The 21,125-nt window shown below is 47.0% G+C and overlaps 1 protein-coding gene across 1 annotated transcript in view; it reads right to left on the bottom strand.

Annotated features, from left to right (window-relative positions):
• The window catches only part of B4GALT1 (beta-1,4-galactosyltransferase 1), a 54,910-nt gene that overhangs the window by 13,635 nt on the left and 20,150 nt on the right, over positions 1 to 21,125 (bottom strand). Inside the window, exon 2 of the mRNA XM_047831313.1 lies at positions 9,386 to 9,621. Within this exon, the coding sequence (XP_047687269.1) occupies positions 9,386 to 9,621 (236 nt within the window). The remainder of the gene's footprint in view (positions 1 to 9,385; positions 9,622 to 21,125) is intronic.

Raw genomic sequence — 21,125 nt, 5'->3', positions numbered from 1 at the left:
GGAAGGACCAAGGGTTATATTTCCCCTCTTTCTCATATATTCATTCTTGTCATTTATTGGGTATCTATTTCATGCTTAGCTATAGGGATACAGAAAAGGAAAAGACACAGGCCCTGCTTTTGAGCAGTTCCAAGTTAAAGAGGCAATTGTAGGGACGCCTGGGGGAATTAGTCAGTTAAGCATAGGACTTGGGCTCAGGTCATGATCTCACAGTGTGTGGGTTCGAGCCCCAAGTCAGGCTCTGTGCTGACAGCTCAGAGCCTGGAGCCTACTTCAGATTCTGTGTCTCCCTTTCTCTCCATCCCGCTCGCACTCTGTCTCTCTCTCTCTCTCTTAAAAATAAATATAATAAACATTAAAAAAAATGTTTTTTTTTTTTTAAAAATAGAATAGGTACCAGAGTCTGGTCTAATCCCCAGGCAAATCCTGACGATGGCTAAGGCAACAGAAGCCTTCTCCTGATTGCAGCAAGACACATGACCAGCTGCAGAAGGCCATGGTCGCCCTTACCCAAGTTCTAACAGTCGCTAAATGATTGGTTAAACCACCCCACCTTTCCTGGACGTCAGGCCCATGTGTGTACACCAGTAGACATTTCCCCCAGCCAAGACAGCTTGGGGACTGACCATACCTGGCCCCTCCTCTGCCAAAAGACACGGCAACAGTGAGGTTGGAAAACAGCAAGCTGAAGCCAAGACTCAAAGAATCAAAAATTCCATGTGATGAGACAGTTTTGCTCCCATACACATGCCCCGGCCCATCACAAAGTCATACACACATGGCCCCTGCTCAATACCCACAGTAACCCACAGGCTCTCAAGCCCACAGATTCAGAGGCAGGTCTACAGTCAAGTGGACACATTTGCTGAAACTCCTCCTGTGTGCTTTTCTGTGCCCACTCAGACACCAAGAGAAAAGGCCTAGGCCAAGTGGGTGACAGGAGAGCAGACAAAGCTCTGGCTGGGCTGAGCGATCCTGTGGCAGGACTGCCCACAGGCCTACGTGTGGACCTAGGGGTAGTAGACAGGCTGGCTGGGAGGTGATCCCCAGAGAATTGCTGGATTTATACAAATGCTGAGTTTGTGGAAGGCTAATATCCACTCAGCCATGATTTCACAGCAATTGGGCCTCAGCTCTTAACCATAATAGTATGACAGCCTCAAACTTGGAAAGGGCCCTCAACAAAACCTGAGTCTGAGACTTCATTCAGCTCTTCACCCAGGGAGTAAAGGTAATGGGGCCCTTCAGGGTCAAGGAACTGAGGGGGTGGTGGCTCTCTGCTTGCCAAAGTAATTGACAAGAGTGAGCACATCGTTGGTCCTTGCCGGACACAGGTCAGAAGCCCTAAGTTGCCTTCGGAGAGAACTGAGCAAATCAAACAGCCCAGCAGGGGTTCTGGGTTCTGACTGAGGTGAGCCCAGAAAACAGTTTTTAATCCCCAGCTCCACAGGAGCAACAGCAGGATGCCTGCCTCCTTCCCTGGACCTGAGGCCGAGATCTGACTTTCTGCAGAAAAACACTTTAGAAAATAAAGGCTTCTTTCTCAGAAAGCAATCTGACCATTTATATGAAGAACTGTAAAAATGTTTACACTGCTTCTGAACCCATAATTCCGTATCGGAAAATCTAGCCTGGGGAGAGGATTCTAAATGTGGAAGAAGCGACACCAAATTAGCTTCAGATTTAGAGATGTTCATTCCGGTGTTATTTACACTGGTGAGAAAGTGGAGGTTCTTTAAATGCCTTCGACCTAGAGGAAGGGCTAAGTTAATTATGGCACAGCTACATGCTCAACTACTCTGAGAGCATGGAAAGTGGTGATTATGAAGACTGAAATAACATGGCAAGATGCTGATGATACAGAATTTTAAGAAAAAAGCAGGACACAAAAGTATATACACATACGGTATGAGCTCAATTGTGGCTTAATTTTAAGGCAAAGTTATCTTAGACCTCTGCACAACAGGCTGGCTTCCAGCAACCTCAGCATTTGCAAGCAAGACCACAGAGACCATGACCTTGCCTGGGAGACCCCAGAGCTGGAGGATGGCACACTCTTAGGATTACTGACATGGCTTCCCCGTGACCAGCAGAGCCTGGGCTCTGGGTTTGACTTGGGGCATATGGACATTACCAGGGGTGGCAGCAGTGGTGGCAGCAGCAGCAGCAGTCACAGCAGTAGTTAGGTCGGCACTCCTCTCTCTCTCTCTCTCTCTCTCTCTCTCTTTAGGAGGTGGAGGGCACAGAAGAGGAGGTAGGTGGAGAGTAAGAAGCAGATCACAGAGAGGAGCTCCTCCTTCAGCTTGCTTTGCTACAAACAGGATTGACAAGTAAAAGCAAAAAACCCCCACTAGAAAGAAAAAAAAAGAAAAAGAAAAAGAAAAAAGAGACAAGGATGGATGCAACGAGAGAGGTAAGGAAGAGAGGCAATGTCAAGGCTGTGAAGAAAAGGGGCCCCATTCTGACCCCTCTTGTTCCAGGGCAAAGGCAAATTCCTAACAAGCTGGCACTCCCTGTCATGAAGTCACAGGTGAGCAGGGAAAAAGACATTTCCTAGTACAATGTCCAGGGAGGCAATCCATGAGCTCTGTGAGTACGTGTACATGTTCTGACACATTCCCCAGGAGAATGGACCAAGCCACAGACAGGGAGAGGAAAGACACAGCAAAGGAAACCATCAATCACTGGGACAGCACACAAGCTATGGTGGACACAGTGGACACAGACACTCCTGGCCTTGTTATGATGCTCCTGGGCCCCAGGATCCAGAAGGTCCCAGTGCTCAAGCAAGGGGGTGCTACAGGATAGGACTGGACCTACCACTCCCGAGCCCCATTTCTGCACACATCAGTCTGGGCACTGACAGCTTTAGGAGAAAAGAGAAGGCAGGGATGGGGGTGGGGGGTGGGGGAACGGGGATGGTGAACAGACATGATCAAAACAGAAACCAAACCACTGGGGTCATAGGCCCAGGCAGCTGTCCTCCAAAATGGGATGGGCCAACGAGTCCAATTCACTCTAATTTATCTTGGCCTCATGTAGGAACCAGCTACTCAGCACAGTCACACAGATAAGCTGCTGAGGTGTGGTGACAAATGCTCTCACTCATTGTCTCCAAACCTGGCCACACTTGGTTCCAGACAAGCAGCCTGGAACTACCTTACAGCAGTGCACAGATAAAAAGGAAGAGGGAAAAAATTCCACGTCCAAAGAGTCCTCACGCAGGCCCCCCCTGCTGCACCCACAGGCTTTCAAGCCAGGATTTACCTGTCAGTATGATAACTGGGCAAGCCTCCTGGGTGGTTCTGAGGTGGTTACTCCAAAGCTGCTACCCACCTCTCATGACACACTGGGACTCACGGTGGTGTTGCCAAGTGGATATGGAGCTGTCTCCCAGTGAGGGGAATGAGTGTGTTTGGGAATGAACATGGTAAAGTAAGGCATTCCACAGGCCTTAGGTGATCTCTCTCCAAATCCCAGCTCTGCCACTCAGCCATCATGGGGCCCCGAGCAAGCTGCTTACCTTTGTGAGCTTTCTCTCAGCAGGAACAATGAGAGTACCCATTTGCCTCATTGGGAGGCTGGCAGGGTCAAAATTCAAAGTGAGACCATGAAAGAGGTTCAGTCCAAAGGACCATAAAGTTTTATGACCATCAACAACCATGGGGCTACTGTAGGTTCTCTGCATTTTTCCTGAAAAGCAAGGTCACCCTGATGGCCATGTCCCAGGCAGCCTGATCTGGTCAGCAAGGAGGAGGCAGCTTTGGGGAGATGTCTTGGGGAAGGGCTGTGCAGGTTGGCTCCCAAGAGTCATGACCTGGCCTGACTGGGGAAGAAGGCTTCACTGCCAAGAGGAACAGACCTCACCAGAGAACCAGGATCAAGGAAAGGATGCTGAGGGTGCATGTTAAGTAAGTGGGCAAGAGTCACAGGGAGCAGCTTCTAGCGCCAAACCCCGAATGAACACTGGACCATGCATGGAGATATGTGGTCAGGGAGGCAGAGGGAGGCAGACCTGAGGGGCCTGGGGTCTAGAGGCTGCAGGCCAGGGAGGGCATGCACATGTGGAATCAGCCCTCACTCCTCACTAGAAAGCACTGAGTGGCCCAGGAACAGCAGGGAAGGAGAAGTCAGCTCTATTACAAGGCTTCACAGAGCTAATGGTGGGGGGTGAGAGGCACTCACATGGTGATTAGGAAAGAGCCACTAGGGGAAGGACGGAAGGAAAAGCACACAGGGTGAGAGGGTGGGCAGCCTAAGCAAAGGCACAAGGAGGGGAACACAGAATATGTCTCAGTGAAGATGGAGAGCTCAGTGTGGCTGTGACATCGTGTGTAAATAAAGGAGGGCTGAGGAGGAAATGGCTGTAAATAGGTCATGTCTGGACTGCAGAAGGTCTCAGAAGCTAAGTTCAGGGCTTCAGACCCTTTAGACCTTTGGCTGTGGGCAGTGGGGACATACTGAAGGGCTTAGAGAGTGACCTGGTCAGAACTACAAAGATCTTGGGCAGCCAAGTGAGATCAGAAGCCCCAGAGGATACATGAACAGAACTGGAGAGACCAGGCCTGGACACTGACTGACTCAGGACAAAGGGCTGCCATAGTTATGACATGGTTATTACACCCCTGCCTGACTAACTAGGCCTGCATTCCTCACCTGTTTGGTAAGTTTTATGCTGATTAATCTCACAAACATCCTCTGTTTCTTACGTACGGCTATTACTACCAGGTGGCAACCTGCCTTCCTTTCACCTTGGGTGGTTTTACAGTTTCCTTTTCTGATTAAAGTGCGGGGGAGTGCAGTGCTCCTCCCCCATCTGCTATGACATCTTGCTATCCACCTCTGCACCAAGGTCTCAGTGTTAGACCCTGGGTGGGACATCTGCGCCACAGAGCAGCACCCTGTGCTCCAAGACAGCGGGACGTGCCAGAACCCTAATGGGAGGCTGGAAGGCTGGAGGGCCAGGGTAGGAGGAGAGGTGGAGACCTGCAGATGAACCGCAATCTCAACTGGTAAAGCCTTTGCTGCTCCCTCTCCACCACACTTACTGTGAGATGCGGGTTGTTGTGGTAATTAGAGGGGCCTAAACCAAAAGGGAGTGGTTAATAGCTTAATATAGACAAGGATAGGAGCCACAAAGCCCATGAAAGCTCACCCCTATGTGCAGAGCTTGAGACACAACCCTACTCAGAAGAAGCTGTTAGGCTTGACATGGTCCCTAAGTGCCCTCAGATTGTTTTGTCATTATCCAGTATCCTCTGACCCTATCAAGAACACAAATGGGAGGGTCTTGAGGCTGGTACTGAGTAGAGGTGAAGCAGGAGGCAGGGAGAGCAGTAAAGAGTTCATTGCTCTAATGCTGGGCAAGGAAATAGGCAGGAAGAAAGGAGGGGTGAGTGGCAAGAAGGAACATAAATCATGGCAGTAATAGTTAATGGTTACTGAGGGTTCATCTGTCGGGTGCCTTACAGTCCCCTGTGTAAATACTAAAACCTTCCCCTCCCACCAATAAGGAAATGGAGGTCTGAAGAATTCAAGCCTCCATCACTGAGCTGGGAGGTGGCAGAGCTGGAATTCAGGCAGTCCAAGCCTGAAGCTTGCTCCCAGCCCTTATACCCAGCTTTGAGAAAGGCTTTGAGGAAGGGACCAAATGGTCTAGAGGACAGAGTTCGTGCTGATGCAGTGAGAGGGCACTAAGTGACAGGGACTAAAGTCTGAGCTGCACCCTACTATTACTTCTATGACTTCCTACCAGTCACTTCCCCTCTCTGAGCCTCAGTTTCCTCATGTGTGCAATAGAATAGACATTTTCATACTACCTGGCCTCAGGGGTCCAGGCAGATCCCAGCAAAGAATGAAGGGAAGTTAAGGGTAGAGATGGGGACATGGTCTGCACTTCAAGTAGAATAGTGCCATAGTGATCTGCTGTTGATGGGGGGATTGCATAGCAATTTAATGGGGCAGTAGGTTCTGTTCTCAAAAACTTGTTTGAGAAGCCTCAGAATAGATGTCTCAGAGGTGCCTCCTACTTTAAGCAGTCTCTCTAATCTTAAATGGGGTGGGCAGTGAATGAAGAGTCAAAATGACAGCAAGGTGTCTGAGGCAGGGAGATGACAGGAGGCTTGAATGCCATCAATTTACACAAAGGTCAAAGCCAGATGCTACCGACTCCCTTTCTTCCTCTTCTCTATGTAACAACAAAACAGAGAAGAGAGGAAGTTCCTAATTTGTAGGTGGGGCATGCTCCAAATGTTTCTTCTTCTGCCTCTTTTCAAGGATTAGGTTTCCTATCACTAGTTTATTGTGTGCTCTTTATTGAGGTCATACAGATGATATTCTTTATGGGAAAAGTAGAGCAAACTTGTTTTCTTCATGATTTGGTTATCTGGAAGTCAGATCATTATTTTCCCAAAGAAACAATCAGGGTAGAGTTGGAGCAGAATAAATAAGATTAGCTGGTAGAGAGGGAGATGGGGGTGGGGGTGGGGGGAGTGGAGATTTTCCTAAGGTGGAAAGTTAATCCTTAGAAAAGGAAAAGATAGAGAAGCAAAAAGACATGGCGGGGGGGGGGGGGGGGGGGGTGGGGGGGGGTGGAGGGGGGCAGGGGTGGAGATGATGATACTGACAAGACTAGAGGGGAAAAAAGATGTAAATATGTTTGGAAAGCTAAAAATAAAACGTCCAATGCTAAGTTGCAGGTGGGAAGAGATAGAGGTGGGGGGTGGTTTCCCAGTATCCTAGGGAAGTAAAGAGGTGGAGGGGGGAGGCATCTGTTTAGGCCTGCTTTCCGCAAAGTGTAAGTCATAGAACATTAATTGCTTGAGATGGCTCTTGGAAAAGCGACCTCCAGTCACTCAAGCTCAGGAATCACTGTGTGCCGAGTAGTTCTGGAGGCTGTAACGTATGCTAGTACACTAAAGGCTCTGTAGGAATGAAGCCTGCTTCCCGGTTGTTCAATCCAGCATTTTTCAAATGTGTTTGGCCTCAGAGCTCCATTTCAGAAAGCACACTTGGGAAGAAGCCCTGTCTGATGTGCTGTCCAGTGCTAGCCAGCACGGCAGTGCCACGCTGTCCAAGCTGGCTTGTGTGCTTGGTCTGCCGGCTTGGACTGGGGCAGGCAGGAGCATGTAACTGGTATAAAACATTCAGAAACTTGCTGTTTGAAACCTGGAAATTATCTGTATAAATTAGTCAGAGGAATTTAAGTTCATGGCTAAATTTCACTGGTCCAATATTTGTTTTGACTTTATAATTGAATGGGGAAGTCTCACATTCACTTAAAATGTGACACATCTCTACATCAGCATCCTTCTCTCCAGCTTTCCTTGACCTCAGTCACCTAAATTCAAAGACTCAGCATCATCACCAACTCTTTCACCCAAGTATATATTTTAATCTAATTTATATGCTATCTAGACCACAGTTGTCTAGTTCAGGCAGGTTTGTGGGAGGCCATTAGATGTTTTGCATAATAAGATCTGACAACACTGTATCTACAGCATATCACTTGTCTACTGGTATAAATAACTGTCAAAGAGAGGAAGGAGATATAGTGGCGTGGCTTGTTTTTAGTAATTCTTACTGGCTCCTGGTGATGGTGGCTTCCTCTTCTAGGCACTCACTGTCATTGTTTTAATAATGCTCCTGAATCTCACCATGATCAACAAGTGTTTACTGGCATCAGCCAAATAAATGTTCCTTGATGACACGGCTTTTCTTAAACAAATAACTTGTCAGATTGAAGTGGCTTGGATTTTGCAGAGCATATACCTATTTTCTCTTACATTCTCAAATATTCTTCTAAGATGACCCACAACTGTCTGGTGGTCTTGCCTGCAGATTTTCTCAGGGCCCAAGTCTGTGCCTCATTTGGCCAAGGGACTCAAAGTGCCTTGAGGGGTTTGCCTGCTGCCTACTCCCCCACCTTGAGCTTCAGTTCCCTTGTAGCAGGGCTGTTCTGCTCTTCCCTGCCTGACAGACTCAGCTTCTGCACCTGGCCCTATCACCTCTGCCGCATTCCTACGGTCAACTTGATCAATATGCAAAGCTCCTTTCTGCATTGAGGTCCCTGGTCACTGGCTCCAGCTGAGATGCCCAGGTGTCCCTCCAGTCTCTAGAACCTAGTTTATATCCTGGTTCTTCCAGGTCACTGCTCTCCCCTTCCTCTGAGCTTCCAAAGCATTTGGCAGCTGCCATCCAATCACATACTATTTGGGATTGTTAATAAATTGTTCCTGGAAGGGACTCACTTGCCACAGTGGGGATGGAAGCTTCAGGACAGAGCTGGGACCTTCCTTCTTTAATGACTCTCTGCAAACTATGTCATTGTCATGACAGTGCTCAGAAATGATTGATGGACACACTGCTATTTCCAGCTTCCCTCTGGTCCAAGGAAGGCATACACTGTCCCTCTAAGGGAAGCTGTCAACTGCCACCAATTTTACTACCTCAAGCAGATCCACAATTTATCGTGATATGAAATGGAGAATAGGCCTTTCAGAAATGGGTATACTGTGTCTCTTCAGATGAATTTCAATAAACCTTGGTGTGTAGATAGGGTAAATGTGTTATTCCACATAGCAGGTTATAGTCTATAAAGATATGAATTTAGTATTTAAACACACAACACCCAAGTTATACTCGTAGAAAAATAATAATGCTTCTCAGACTGGAAATGAGCAAAGTTATTTTTAAAAAACCAATTTTAGATCAATCTGATTCTCCAGGTCATGGTGATGAAGGCTGACATGTCTTCAGCATTGGTTTCCTAAGCACGGCTAAGCTCAACACACACAAATCAGACATGCAGTGAGAAGCTCTTTTCTCAGACCCAGCCCAGTGCACATGACACTGGGTGGCCTATGAATCGGACTTTCCCAGCCATTTTGCTGGGGGCTGGCTTTCAGGTGATCTAAGGATGCTATCTCCAGCAGGGGTCCCAGAAAATAGTTAGACTTTATAATCTCAAAGTTGCTAAACTTCTGACGTTTAAATGGGTGTTTTGTGTTTTTGTTTGTTTGTTTTTTCCCTAAAGGAAAACACACAGCTACTCAAAGACGAAATAATCAGTGCTTTACTTTGGGGGAGTTAGGATTGTCATTTTTCTCTCAATTTTGCTGGAAGGCTACTTCCAGCAAAAAGAAAACAAAATACCCCAGCAATTACCCTTGCCTAAAGAGCTGACAGCAACAAGCAAGTTGTATGGTATTTAGCTTATCTGCATTAAGGAGGGTGATGGTGGTGAGGTTATAAAATGCCATGTCTAGTATCTTTTCTTTCTCTTAGCCCTTATTACTCACATATTCGCGCACATCTATGTATGTACACACATGCACGTAAACACATACACACACTCCCTCCCTCACCCCGTCTCCCCAAACCTCACCTGGTTGATAACATAGATGCCGTAGTCTAACTGCTGACGCTGTAGGATTGGGTGCAAGTAATACAGCCAGTACTTGAGGTGTTCCTGCCGGTTACGGAATGGAATAATGATGGCCACCTTGTGGGGAGAAATGCAGTTCTTGGGGGTATAGCGGCCGCCCACCTTCACCTCTGGGTTCTGTTTCTCCACAAGCTTCAGGTCCACAGGCATATTAAATTCAATCACCATGGGGCCAACTAGACAGGTGAAAGGAAGGAGAAGTTAGCAAGCTATAGGGTTCCCCCAGGCCACAGCCTCAGAAGACATCTCCTGAGAGGCAGTGTGGCTGTGGAAAAGACACTCCTGTCCAGTGCTAGCGTGATCCACCATCCCAAGAAACCCCTTAGTACCAGGAAAAGCCTGACAGCTGGTCAGCCTATGAAGCACTCGTCTGCCCAGGACCCACTCCCCTGAGATTCTATGTTTCTCCACTGTAAATGTTTCGAAATGGAGTGACTGCTGCTTAGACTTCCTGAAACGTTGTAAGGATCAGAGAACATGGATGAGAAAGCACTTTCTCAGAAATCCTGAGGTTGAGACCTAACCTTGCCACACCCCAGCTATGTGACCTTGGACAAATGACTTCCATCAACTCTCTGAACCTAGCCCAGTGGGAGAAAGGGGAGTGTGTGTGTGTGTGTGTGTGTGTGTGTGTGTGTGTGTGTGTTGGGGAGGGTGGTGTTGTGGAAATCAGCCTCAAATCAGAAGGCAGGAAGGAGGAGCACAAGTAACCCATGTCTCAGGAAGACACCTGATGCACAGATAAAAAACAAAAAAACAAACCTCTGGGGCACCTGGGTGGCTCAGTCAGTTAAGCGTCCAACTCTTGGTTTTGGCTCAGGTCATGATCTCGCGGTTTATGAGTTCAAGCCCCACATCGGGCTCTGTGCTGATGGTGTGGAGCCTGCTTGGGACTCTGTCTCCTTCTCCCTCTGCCCCTCCCCTGCTCTCTCTCTCTCTCTCTCTCTCAAAATAAATAAACTTTAAAAACAACAACCACAAAAAAAAAACTCCAGAGGTAGGGACTCGAGGAACTGAGACCCCAGAGCAGACTAAGGGAAAGAGAGGAGAAACAGCTGAAAAGCACATCAAAGAAGAATGCTTGGTAAACACAGGAGATGGAGTAACAAAGGGAATAAAGAACAGAGGAAAAGTCTGAGAGGACTCCCAGGTTTCCAACCTGGAAGCACACAGCTCCAGATGAGAAAAATAAGTTCATAAGAGCTTAGAAGAAAAAAAAAAAAAATCGATGAGATGTGGATGGTAGACTTTGAAACAGTGGTAGGTGAGTAGAGGGAGAGACAAACAAAGGTCAAGATCCAGACACGGAAGTCCTCGTTTCCTAAGGTGGAGCCAGGAGAGGGCTCCACTCCCCAGCTGGGGACCGTCCTTCATGTGGCCTGGATGGTGAGGGCAGGGAAAAGATGACAGGCCCAGGGGTACAGAGGGAACTGGGGACAGAGTCAGCACTCAAACCTAGGGCCCCAGTATTCCCAGCAGGCCAGATTCTCTCAAAGCAGGTTCCAGGAAATACTAATTCCAGTAAGATGCTCAGTGGAAGAACATGTCCCCTGGTCAAGTGAGTCTGGGAACCTTGCATACCAAAACTTGCTTCTGGAAAGTATGAGGCTCACCAAAGGTTCTGAGAAGTTGTACCATCAAGAATCCCCCTCTACTTTATTTAACCCACCATTTCCCAAACTTATTTGGCCATAGAACCATCCTACCAGAGAACACATTTTGAGAACTGTTACTCTAGTGTAACCAGCTTCACCTGTGAAGCCAACTAGCCACAAGAAAAAAGGAAACTGCGGAACAGCAGTGAGAATGCGGACCACAAACCGGGAGCAAGTTCACCTGAAATATGCTGGTGGGACCCACCCAAGGCCCAGGGCGAGGCCTTGGGTGCCCTATTTGTTTATCAATAATGTGGCACTCCAAGCACCCCTTATCCCCAGAGGTCACTCACCCTGCTGAAATGAGCCCCAGAAAAGATGTGCCTCTTGCTCCTCCTGTTTGTCAGGAGGTGCGAACTCCCCATCTCCTCTTCCCTAGCATCCCCTGGTACTTCTCACCCTTCCCTCCTTCCAGTGCTGACTCAGTTCCATCATCAAGGGACCCATTCCCGTTCACTTATTTTCTTCTTTTCTTAAAAAAGTTTGTTTATTCATTTATTTTGAAAGAGAGAAAGAGAGAGCTCAAGAAGGGGAGGGGCAAGGAGAGAAGGAGGAACAGAGAGAAAGAGGGAGAAAGAGGGAGGAAGGGGGAGGAAGAGTGAGAGAGAGAATCCCAAGCAGGCTCCAGCATGGGGCGCGAACCCACAAACCATGAGATCATGACCTGAGTCGAAGTCAGACACATAACTGACTGAGCCACCCAGGCGGCCCTTGTTTATTTTCTTCTGAGACACAGATCTTATCATATCACTTTGCTGCTACAAAAACCCTGATGGCTCCTGTGTGGTCTTTGATGGAGTAAGGCCAGATTTCTTACCGTGGCACCAAAGCCCTTCAGTCTCAGCTCTGCCTCCCTTCCCATTCCAATAAACCATGCTTATATCCACACTTAATCTGTGCCAGAAATGTCCTTCCTTCTTTCCTCTAACAATAGACTTTTGCATGGAGACAGACCAGAATCTTAAAATTAAAGTCCCAATCTGGCTTCATCCTTTTGCTCTCATTACCAGAGCTCAGAGAGCAGAACCCTGGGAGGCCCTGCTGCACAGTGCACATGTGAAAAACATGAAAAGAAGATGCATCATTGGGCTCTTCTCACTTCAGAGGGCCCCACAACATCTGCAATCCTCCAGCTCCACCCTACCTTTGGTTCTGAAGATGCTGCTAAACATAACTCTGTTTTCGGGAACCCAAGAGGCATCTGGACTGTCACCCTACCAACTTGCTCACACCTTCTGAAACCAACCCAGAAGACAGGAATTCACACTTGGTCTGCCCAGCTTCCCTAGAGCAGACACCTGCAGGTCAGAGAACATCTTAGTTTTGCCAATTCGGGGATTGTAAAACAGTGGTCTTGAGGGAGCTTCCCGGACAGGAGAAAAGGCTGCCTGGGCCCCAGCTCAGCTCCCCCAGTGACTTGCTGGATGATCTTCAGGCAAGTACCACCTACTCTCAGGATACCTCTTTCCCATTTGCAGACTGAGGGGCTGGAACACAAGCTGCGCCAAAAGAACTCTTCCCCGACCCCACCACCACCATCACCTATGACAAAATCTGCTTTTGCTCCAGGGTTTCCTCAGCAACTGACACCACTGTCCACCCAATTCTGGGAGCTTATAACCTAGGTGGTCCATCTTCTATTCCCCCCCAGCACACTCACCCACTCACACACAGGAGGTGTCAACAGTGCGTGACAATCCACGGGAGCCAACTCAAGTGCCAGACCAGAGTCTTCTGAGGTGTTTAATGCCAACTTTTCCTATGGTATGTGTCAAAGCCACCTCCAATTTGTTTTAGTCAGTACCTTCTGGGCACCTACTGTGTGCCAGAATGTGTGCCAGGTTGAGGGGCAGGGGGAGGTGACAGCAATAGGCAAGATGGCTCCTGACTTGAAGGAGCTCCCTGCTGAGGGTATGAGAACCTAAGTGAAAACTACCCTGGTTCACAGCTGTCTCAGGGACTTGCTCCTCCAGTGGCTTCACGCAGAGCTTTACTGCTGAACAGCCTCTTCTCACTCTCCTGCTCCTGTCACTGCGGACAACCCGCATCATGTCTGAAGTGCATCCAGAGCACCCTGGTCCCCGATCCTGCTACCCTGGGATATCCTTTCCCCATTTGCTTTCTCTGAAGGCTCTACAGCTCTGAGAGCCCTGTGGCTCATGCCTGAGATTGGTCAGCCCTCAGCCCTCAGCAGCGGCTGCAGACCTGGAGCCAAATGCCTCCTGGGTCCAGTGGCAGTCAGGAGGCCTCCCTGAGTGCCCCGCACACCCCCTTACCATGCTGCAGGGGCGGTCCTCCATGGCACACCGGGCCCTGTCCCAGTGAGAAAATGCAGACAGCTCTGACTCCAGGAAGGCAGTGACTGGCTCTGCCTCCAACTACAATAAACTGCTATCAGACCTCAGAGTCACTGCCGGGGGCCTCAGAGAGGGGTGAGGGGAGGAAGCAGAGGGCTGAGGGCTTCATGACAGTCCGCAGGCTGAGCCAAGGCTCCCTTGCTGTGAGGCGCATGGCGTGTGCTACCACAGGCCCTAGGCCCTGCTGGGCTGGCTTGTGTGTTTTCTTGGCTCTGGGAGCTGGAAGCAGGGTTACGTAAGCAGCTGAGCAGATGTGAGCCTGTCCTTGGCTCCCCCGGCTAAAGCCCCGCCACGTGGGCCTCTCGGCTGGGAGTCCAGGTCACGGCCTTGCGTGTAAGGCGCTCAATAACTTCAATGTGTGAGCTCAACTCAGACAAATTCCACCGCTCCCTTGCCCGGCATGGCAAACCCAAACACACACATGCCCCTCCACTGAAGCCCTGCTAATCTCGAGCCAACCCGGCACAGACTCCCTGCCTCACTCTCATGCTGGCTGAGCCACTAGTTCATTCCTCTTGCCTCAGCAAAAACAGGCTGGAACATCTAGTCACCCCTTCCCAACCGGCTGGCCAGTGGCTCAAGATACAATCCTTGGCCCGATGCCGGGTGGTGAGAATGTTTCACTAGCCAGTGACAAAATGGTAAAAGTGAACACAATGTACGTTGTTCTTCATCAAGCTAAATGTAACCAATGTACTAGAAGTGTCCCTTTCTCAATAAGCAAGTGTCTTCCAAAATAAAGATTTCAGGGACTCCTGGGTGGCTCAGTTAAGTGTCTGACTCTTGATTTCAGCTCAGGTCAGTGTCTCACGGTTCATGAGTCCGAGCTCCACGTTGGTCTCCACACTGACAATGCAGAGCCTGCTTGGGATTCTCTCTCACTCTCACTCTCTCTGCCCCTCCCACACGCTCTCAGTCACTCTCTCTCTCTCTCAAAATAATAAATTAAAAAGCTTAAAAAAAAATGTATTGGCATCCAAAGTCAAGCACTTCTTACTCTTTAAATGGTGAAACGTCCTTTTATGAGATGATCATGATAGATTTTGAGACTGAATTGGGTTTGTTTTTTTAACGTGATGTTTAAAAAAAAAAAAATCCATACTTGGCAGCCAAGGGTCAGGCCCCTAAGTTTCTCTTGGAACTTTTCCAGATAATGAAATTCAAACATTTGGGAACTGTGAGACTAGGCAGTGCCCAGAGCTGTAGTTCTCCAGTCGGGATACCGGCAGTCTTCCTTGTCCAGACCTCAGCCCCGACAGTGTGGCATGGTGCCTCTCCAACTCAACTACAGTGCTTTTCACAGGCTCATGTGGGTAGGCCATTTTCCTCTGTCCCAATCTAATCTGAAGGCCAAATATGTGCTGGGAGCCAGGTCTTCACACATTCCCAAGGCCTGGGGTGACAGCTGTCTGCAATGGTCCCACAAACTCACGGTGCTCCTTGTGGCCCCTCGCACTAGACACGAGAAGCACCACCTACTGCACAGGGCTAGGCTGGTGCCAGGCAAGAGTGGCAGGTCCGGGTTAAGAACAGTGCTTTGCCCTTGGAGGGGAGGGAGACCAGCAAACAATGGTGACGTGACAGTGGCAACAACAGCTGAAACGGCACAAACTCTGGTGCTGGGGAAGAAGAGTCAAGGAAAGCCTTGCAGAGAAGCAGCTCCTATCAGGGAGGACGGATCACACAAGAGTTGTGTCCACTTGGCAGCCATGGACACAGAGTAGGCCAGCAAATCTTACCTGAGTGTGCAGCATACAGCTATTCTCCCAACTTCCCTGCTATTGATGCAAGCAACCAAGAGGATTTTGATACACTTCAAGGAAACCTGATGTAAGAGCATGGGACAGACAGCTACCAGAAGGGACACCTCAAGTCTCATGTTAACCATTGCTGGTTAAGTTTTAAAATCAAGCTCACAAAGGCTTCAAAGGTACTGGAAATAGGGGCACCTGGGTGGCTCAGTCGGTTAAGTACCCAACTTGGGCTCAGGTCATGATCATGCAGTTTGTAAGTTCGTGCCCCTCATCGGGCTCTGTACTGACAGCTCAGAGACTGGAACCTGCTTCAGATTCTGTGTTCTCCCTCTCTCTGCCCCTCCCCTGCTCATGCTCTGTGTCTCTTTCTCTCCCCAAAATAAACAAACATTGAAAAAAATTTTTAAAAGTACTGGAAATAATTTATTTCTCAAACTAGATGTTCATGACATTTTTCTCTATACCTTTGGGTATATCTTTAAAATTAAACAATAAAGGGGTACCTGGGTGGCTCAGTTAAGCATTCAACTTTGTCTCAGGTCATGATTTCACGGTTCGTGAGTTCAAGCCCTGTGTTGGGCTTTGTGCGGACTGCTCAGAGCCTGGAACCTGCTTCGGATTCTGTGTCTCCCTCTCTCTCTGCCCCTCCCCTGCTCACACTCTGTCTCTCTCTCTCTCTCTCTCTCAAAAATAAACATTAAAAATATTTTTTTAATCAAACAATAAATATTTTAAAACATAACCCAAGGACAAGAAGTGTGACCCCTTTTTTCATCCCTTTCCCAATAAGCAAAGGTTTTCCAAAATAAAGATTTTAGGGGCACCTGGGCGGCTCGGTCAGTTGAGCATGTGGCTTTTGATTTCAGCTCAAGTCATGATCCCAGGGTCGCGGGATCAAATTGTGCCAGGCTCCGCATTGAGCGTGGAGCCTGCTTAAGATTCTCTTTTCCTCTGCCCCTCCCCAGCTCGCACTTTCTCTCTCTAAAATAAAAATCAATAAATAACCAAAATGAAGATTTCAAAACATACAACTCAGTGACCAGAAAACAGGAATAATCTAGTCCTAATGCTGACTTGATAGGTCTCCGGCACACCATACACTCAATACAATGTCAACACCCACTGTTCTTTCTGCCAACTCACCATCCAAGCCACTATTAGACTCCAGGGACGGAAATGCTTTTTCAGCAGGAAGCAGAACACATTTGTGGTCTCAGAACCCTGCATTTGGGGGCACAGAGAAAAACAACGCATTTGCTCAAAAAATGAAGAAGCCTACCAGAGGAGGTCTGCAAAGCGGAGCCCAGGTGGCCAAGAGGAGACTGGACTAATTGAGAACAGTGGCATCAGTTGCCCCTCTATCTCTGTAGAAGTGGCCCTGCCACATGGCTGAACAACCACACTTTGTAGATCTTCCAAAAATATGATCTGAAAGTGACCTGGCCATCAACGAACCATCTACGAACCATCCACATTAGTGAAACTGGCCTTTCTTACACCCTGCCCTCTCCCCCATTAAATTCCCACCCAATCTTCAAACAAAGGCCAAGTACTCTCTTTTTGTCAGTTTATTTTGAAAGGTTTGTTGTTGTTGTTGTTTTAGTAATCTCTACATCCAACGTGGGGCTCACAGCCCTGAGATCAAGAATTGCATCCTCTTCTGACTGAGCCAGCCAGGCACCTCAAGGCCAAGTACTCTTATTTGCTACTGCACTGGCTTTCTTTTCTTTTCTTTTCTTTTCTTTTCTTTTCTTTTCTTTTCTTCTTTTCTTTTCATGTTATTTATTTTGAGAGAGAGACAGAGAGTATAAGTGGAGAAGGGACAAAGAGGGAGAGACAGAATCCGAAGCAGGCTCCAGGCTCTGAGCTGTTGGCACAGAGCCCAACATGGGGCTTGAACCTATGAACTGGGAGATCATAACCTGAGTTGAAGTCAGACACCTAACCGACTGAGCCATCCAGGCACCCCTGCACCAGCTTTCAAAATGCTGGTGAGATTTCTTTCTATCGAAGAGGTTCAAACTGTGGAGTGCAAGAGGAATCATTTGAAAAGCATATAAAACTACAGATTCTTGTCTCCTACCCCCCAGAGTTCCTGATTTGGTAAGTCTGGGACTGAGGCCCAGGATTCTGCATTTTTTAAATGTTTTTTTATTTATTCTTAAGAGAGAGAGAGAGCATGAGCAAGGGAAGGGCACAGTGAGAGAGGGACACAGAATCTGAAGCAGACTCCAGGCTCTGAACTGTCAGCACAGAGCCCCGACATGGGGCTCAAACTCACGAGCTGTGAGATCATGACCTGAGCCGAAGTCGGACACTCAACTGACTGAGCCACCCAGTCACCCCCTCGGGATTCTGCATTTTAACAAGCACTTTATCTAGATAACTTTAGCACAGGTTCCTGGACTGTATTTTGAGAAATGGTGGTTTACAGGTTCATTCATTGACCAGCACCCTCCTCTCACCCCCATAAAGCTCTTTAAGAGTGAGTACCAAGAAAAACAATCTATACTCAGGAGCTACTGTGTATATCTGCTGTCTGACAATATTTATCATATGACAGAACATGTTTCACTTTTGGTTTTTGCAATGGAACAGATATAATAACTATGTCGAGCCCTAAGGTATGAATATCTACATTTTAACTCTTCTCCAGTCTTTAACTTTCTAAGTCACATTTTCTCTTTCTCTGATTTTAATTTATTTATATCTGTCCTTTTTATGGTATGTTCCTTATAAGCTACATCAAAAACCTTTGTGGGGGTGCCTGGGTGGCTCAGTTGGTTAAGCATCTGACTTTGGCTCAGGTCATGATCTCATGGTGTGAGTTTGAGCCCAGCATGGGGCTCTGATTTGACGGTGTGGAGACTGCTTTGGATTCTCTCTCTGCCCCTCCCCCTTCGTGCATATGCACACACTCTCTCTCATTCTCAGAATAAACAAACTTAAAAAAAAAAAAAAAAACCTTTGTGAAAGAAGTAAAGTAACAATCCTTCAAAGTTCAAACCAAATGTCATCTCTTCTTCAAAGCTTTCCCTGAACCCTTGGACCGATCAGTCCCTGCTCTAGATGCCCACAACACCCTTTCCAAATCAACATTACAACCTTTACATGCCCTTTGGCATGAGGGCACCAGTCTGTCTACAGGCTCCTTCCATTAGACCCTCCTTTCCTTGAGGGCAAGGGTTGTGTCCCATTCCTTTCTGTACTTGGGACAGCTTCTGATAGAGTAAAATCACAAATGTCTGCTGACCCACAAAGTACTTGCTCAACTATGAATTTAAGCAGAGAACTAACAGAGCAGGAACCATCTTGCTTTTGGTGTTTGAGAATCTAGATTGTTGTCCTAATGACACATCTATGACCAAGGCACCAAGGCCAAAAACACTCTCCTTCCTAAGCTCTAAATATGCCTTTTGTGTCCAGATACAGCACCTGATTCATGATCTATAGGCAGAGCCCCTACCCTCCCTTTTAAAATGAGTTTCCTCCAGGTTCTTGGCCTGTAATTTGAGATTCTCTGGCAGTGGACAAGCCTAACCTAATGAAAACGTGGCATTTCCTCATCTAAACCTCATACCGCCACATCAAATAGGCTCTTCACCAAATAACATTTGTTCCTTGAGAGAATAACCCCAAAATTCAGTCTGACGTGGGTCTTGAGATCACCAGAAAAGCCTTGAGTAGTCACTCAATCCAGGATTCTATCACCAAGAGTACCAAGGCCTAAACCTACGAAACAAAGCCAAAGTCAGATTCTATCACCTTGAAGCATCAAGGATCTACCTCAAACCAGAACTCGAAAGAGTCGTGGCAGACCAGGGGTGGAGGAATATTAAGAATTATGTTTCCAGGATTCAACCTGTATTACAAAGCTGTAATCATCAAGACAGTATGGTACTGGCACAAGAACAGACACTCAGGTCAATGGAACACAATAGAGAACCCAGAAATGGACCCACAAACACATGGCCAACTAATCTTTGACAAAGCAGGAAAGAATATCCAATGGAAAAAGAACAGTCTCTTCAAGTGGTGCTGGGAAAACTGGACGGCGACATGCAGAAAAATGAACCTGGACTACTTTCTTACATCACACACAAAAATAAACTCAAAATGGATGAAAGACCTAAATGTAAGGCACGAATTCATCAAAATCCTCGAGGAAAATGCAGGCAAAAACCTCTTTGACCCTGGCCGCAGCAACTTCTTACTCAGCACATCTCCAGAGGCAAGGGAAACAAAAGCAAACAAAAATGGACTATTGGGATCTCATCAAAATAAAAAGCTTCTGCACAGCGAAGGAAACAATCAGCAAAACTAAAAGGCAACCAACAGAACGGGAGAAGATATTTGCAAACGACATGTCAGATAAAGGGTTAGTATCCAAAATCTATCAAGAACTTCTCAAACTCAACACCCAAAAAACAAATACTCCAGTGAAGAAATGGGCAAAAGACATGAATAGACACTTCTCCAAAGAAGACTGGCCAACCGATACATGAAAGTACGCTCCACATCACTCATCATCTGGGAAATACAAATCAAAACCACAATGAGTTACCACCTCACACCTGTCAGAATGGCTAACATTAACAACTCAGGCAACAACAGATGGTGGCGAGGATGCAGAGAAAGAGGATCTCTTTTGCACTGCTGGTGGGAATACAAACTGGTGTAGCCACTCTGGAAAACAGTATGGAGGTTCCTCAAAAAATTAAAAATAGAACTACCCTATGACCCAGCAATTGCACTACTAGGTATTTATCCAAGGGACACAGGTATGCTGTTTCAAATGGGCACATGCACCCTGATGTTTATAGCAACACTATCAACAATAGCCAAAGTACAGAAAAAGAGCCCAAATGTCCATTAATGGATGAATGGATAAAGAAGATGTGGTGTGTGTGTGTATACACACACACACACACACACACACACACACACACACACACACACACACAATGGAGTATTACTTGGCAATCAAAAAGAATGAAATCTTGCCATTTGCAACTACGTGGATGGAATTGGAGGGTATTATGCTAAGTGAAATTAGTCAGAGAAAGACAAATATCATATGACTTCACTCATATGAGGACTTTAAGATACAAAACAGATGAACACAAAGGAAGGGAAGCAAAAATAATATAAAAACAGGGAGAGGAACAAAAACATAAGAGGCTCTTAAATATGGAGAATGAACAGAGGGTTACTGAAGGGGCGGGGGGGGGGATGGGCTAAATGGGTAAGAGGCATTAAGGAATCTACTCCTGAAATCACTGTTGCACTATATGCTAACTAACTTATATGTAAATTAAAAAAAAATAATAAATTAGGGGCGCCTGGGTGACTCAGTCGGTTAAGCAGCTGACTTCAGCTCAGGTCATGATCTGGTGGTTTGTGGGTGGAGCCCCACGTTGGGCTCCGGGCTGACAGCTTGGAGTCTGGAGCCTGTTTCAGATTCTGTGTCTCCCTCTCTCTGCCCCTCCCCTGCTCATGCTCTATGTCTCTGCATCTCAAAAATAAATAAATGTTAAAAAAGAAGTAAAAAACATTAAAAAATTAAATTAAATAAAAATTTTAAAAAATTAAAAAAAAAAAAAAGAATTATGTTTCAGGGATGCCTGACTGGCTTAGGTGGTAGAGGATGTGACTCTTGATGTCAGAGTCCTGAGTTCAACCCCTACATAGAGCTTTAAAAAATTAAATAAAATAAAAAAGAGGGAAAGAAAGGTAGGAAAAAAAATTTTTTTAAGGAATTATGTTTCTGCTCCAGGGCTGCACATGAAGGAAAATGAAGGGCAGAGGGATTGACATACTTTCTCAAGGACACTCTTTGATTAGCAAAAAATAAAAAATAAAAAATAAAAGGCCATCCTTAAGAGAACGCCAAAAATTCCAAAGACCTGAGTTA

Source organism: Prionailurus viverrinus, chromosome D4 (genome assembly GCF_022837055.1).
Source record: "Prionailurus viverrinus isolate Anna chromosome D4, UM_Priviv_1.0, whole genome shotgun sequence".
Classification (NCBI taxonomy): domain Eukaryota; kingdom Metazoa; phylum Chordata; class Mammalia; order Carnivora; family Felidae; genus Prionailurus; species Prionailurus viverrinus.
This window is presented reverse-complemented; position numbering and strand designations above follow the sequence as displayed.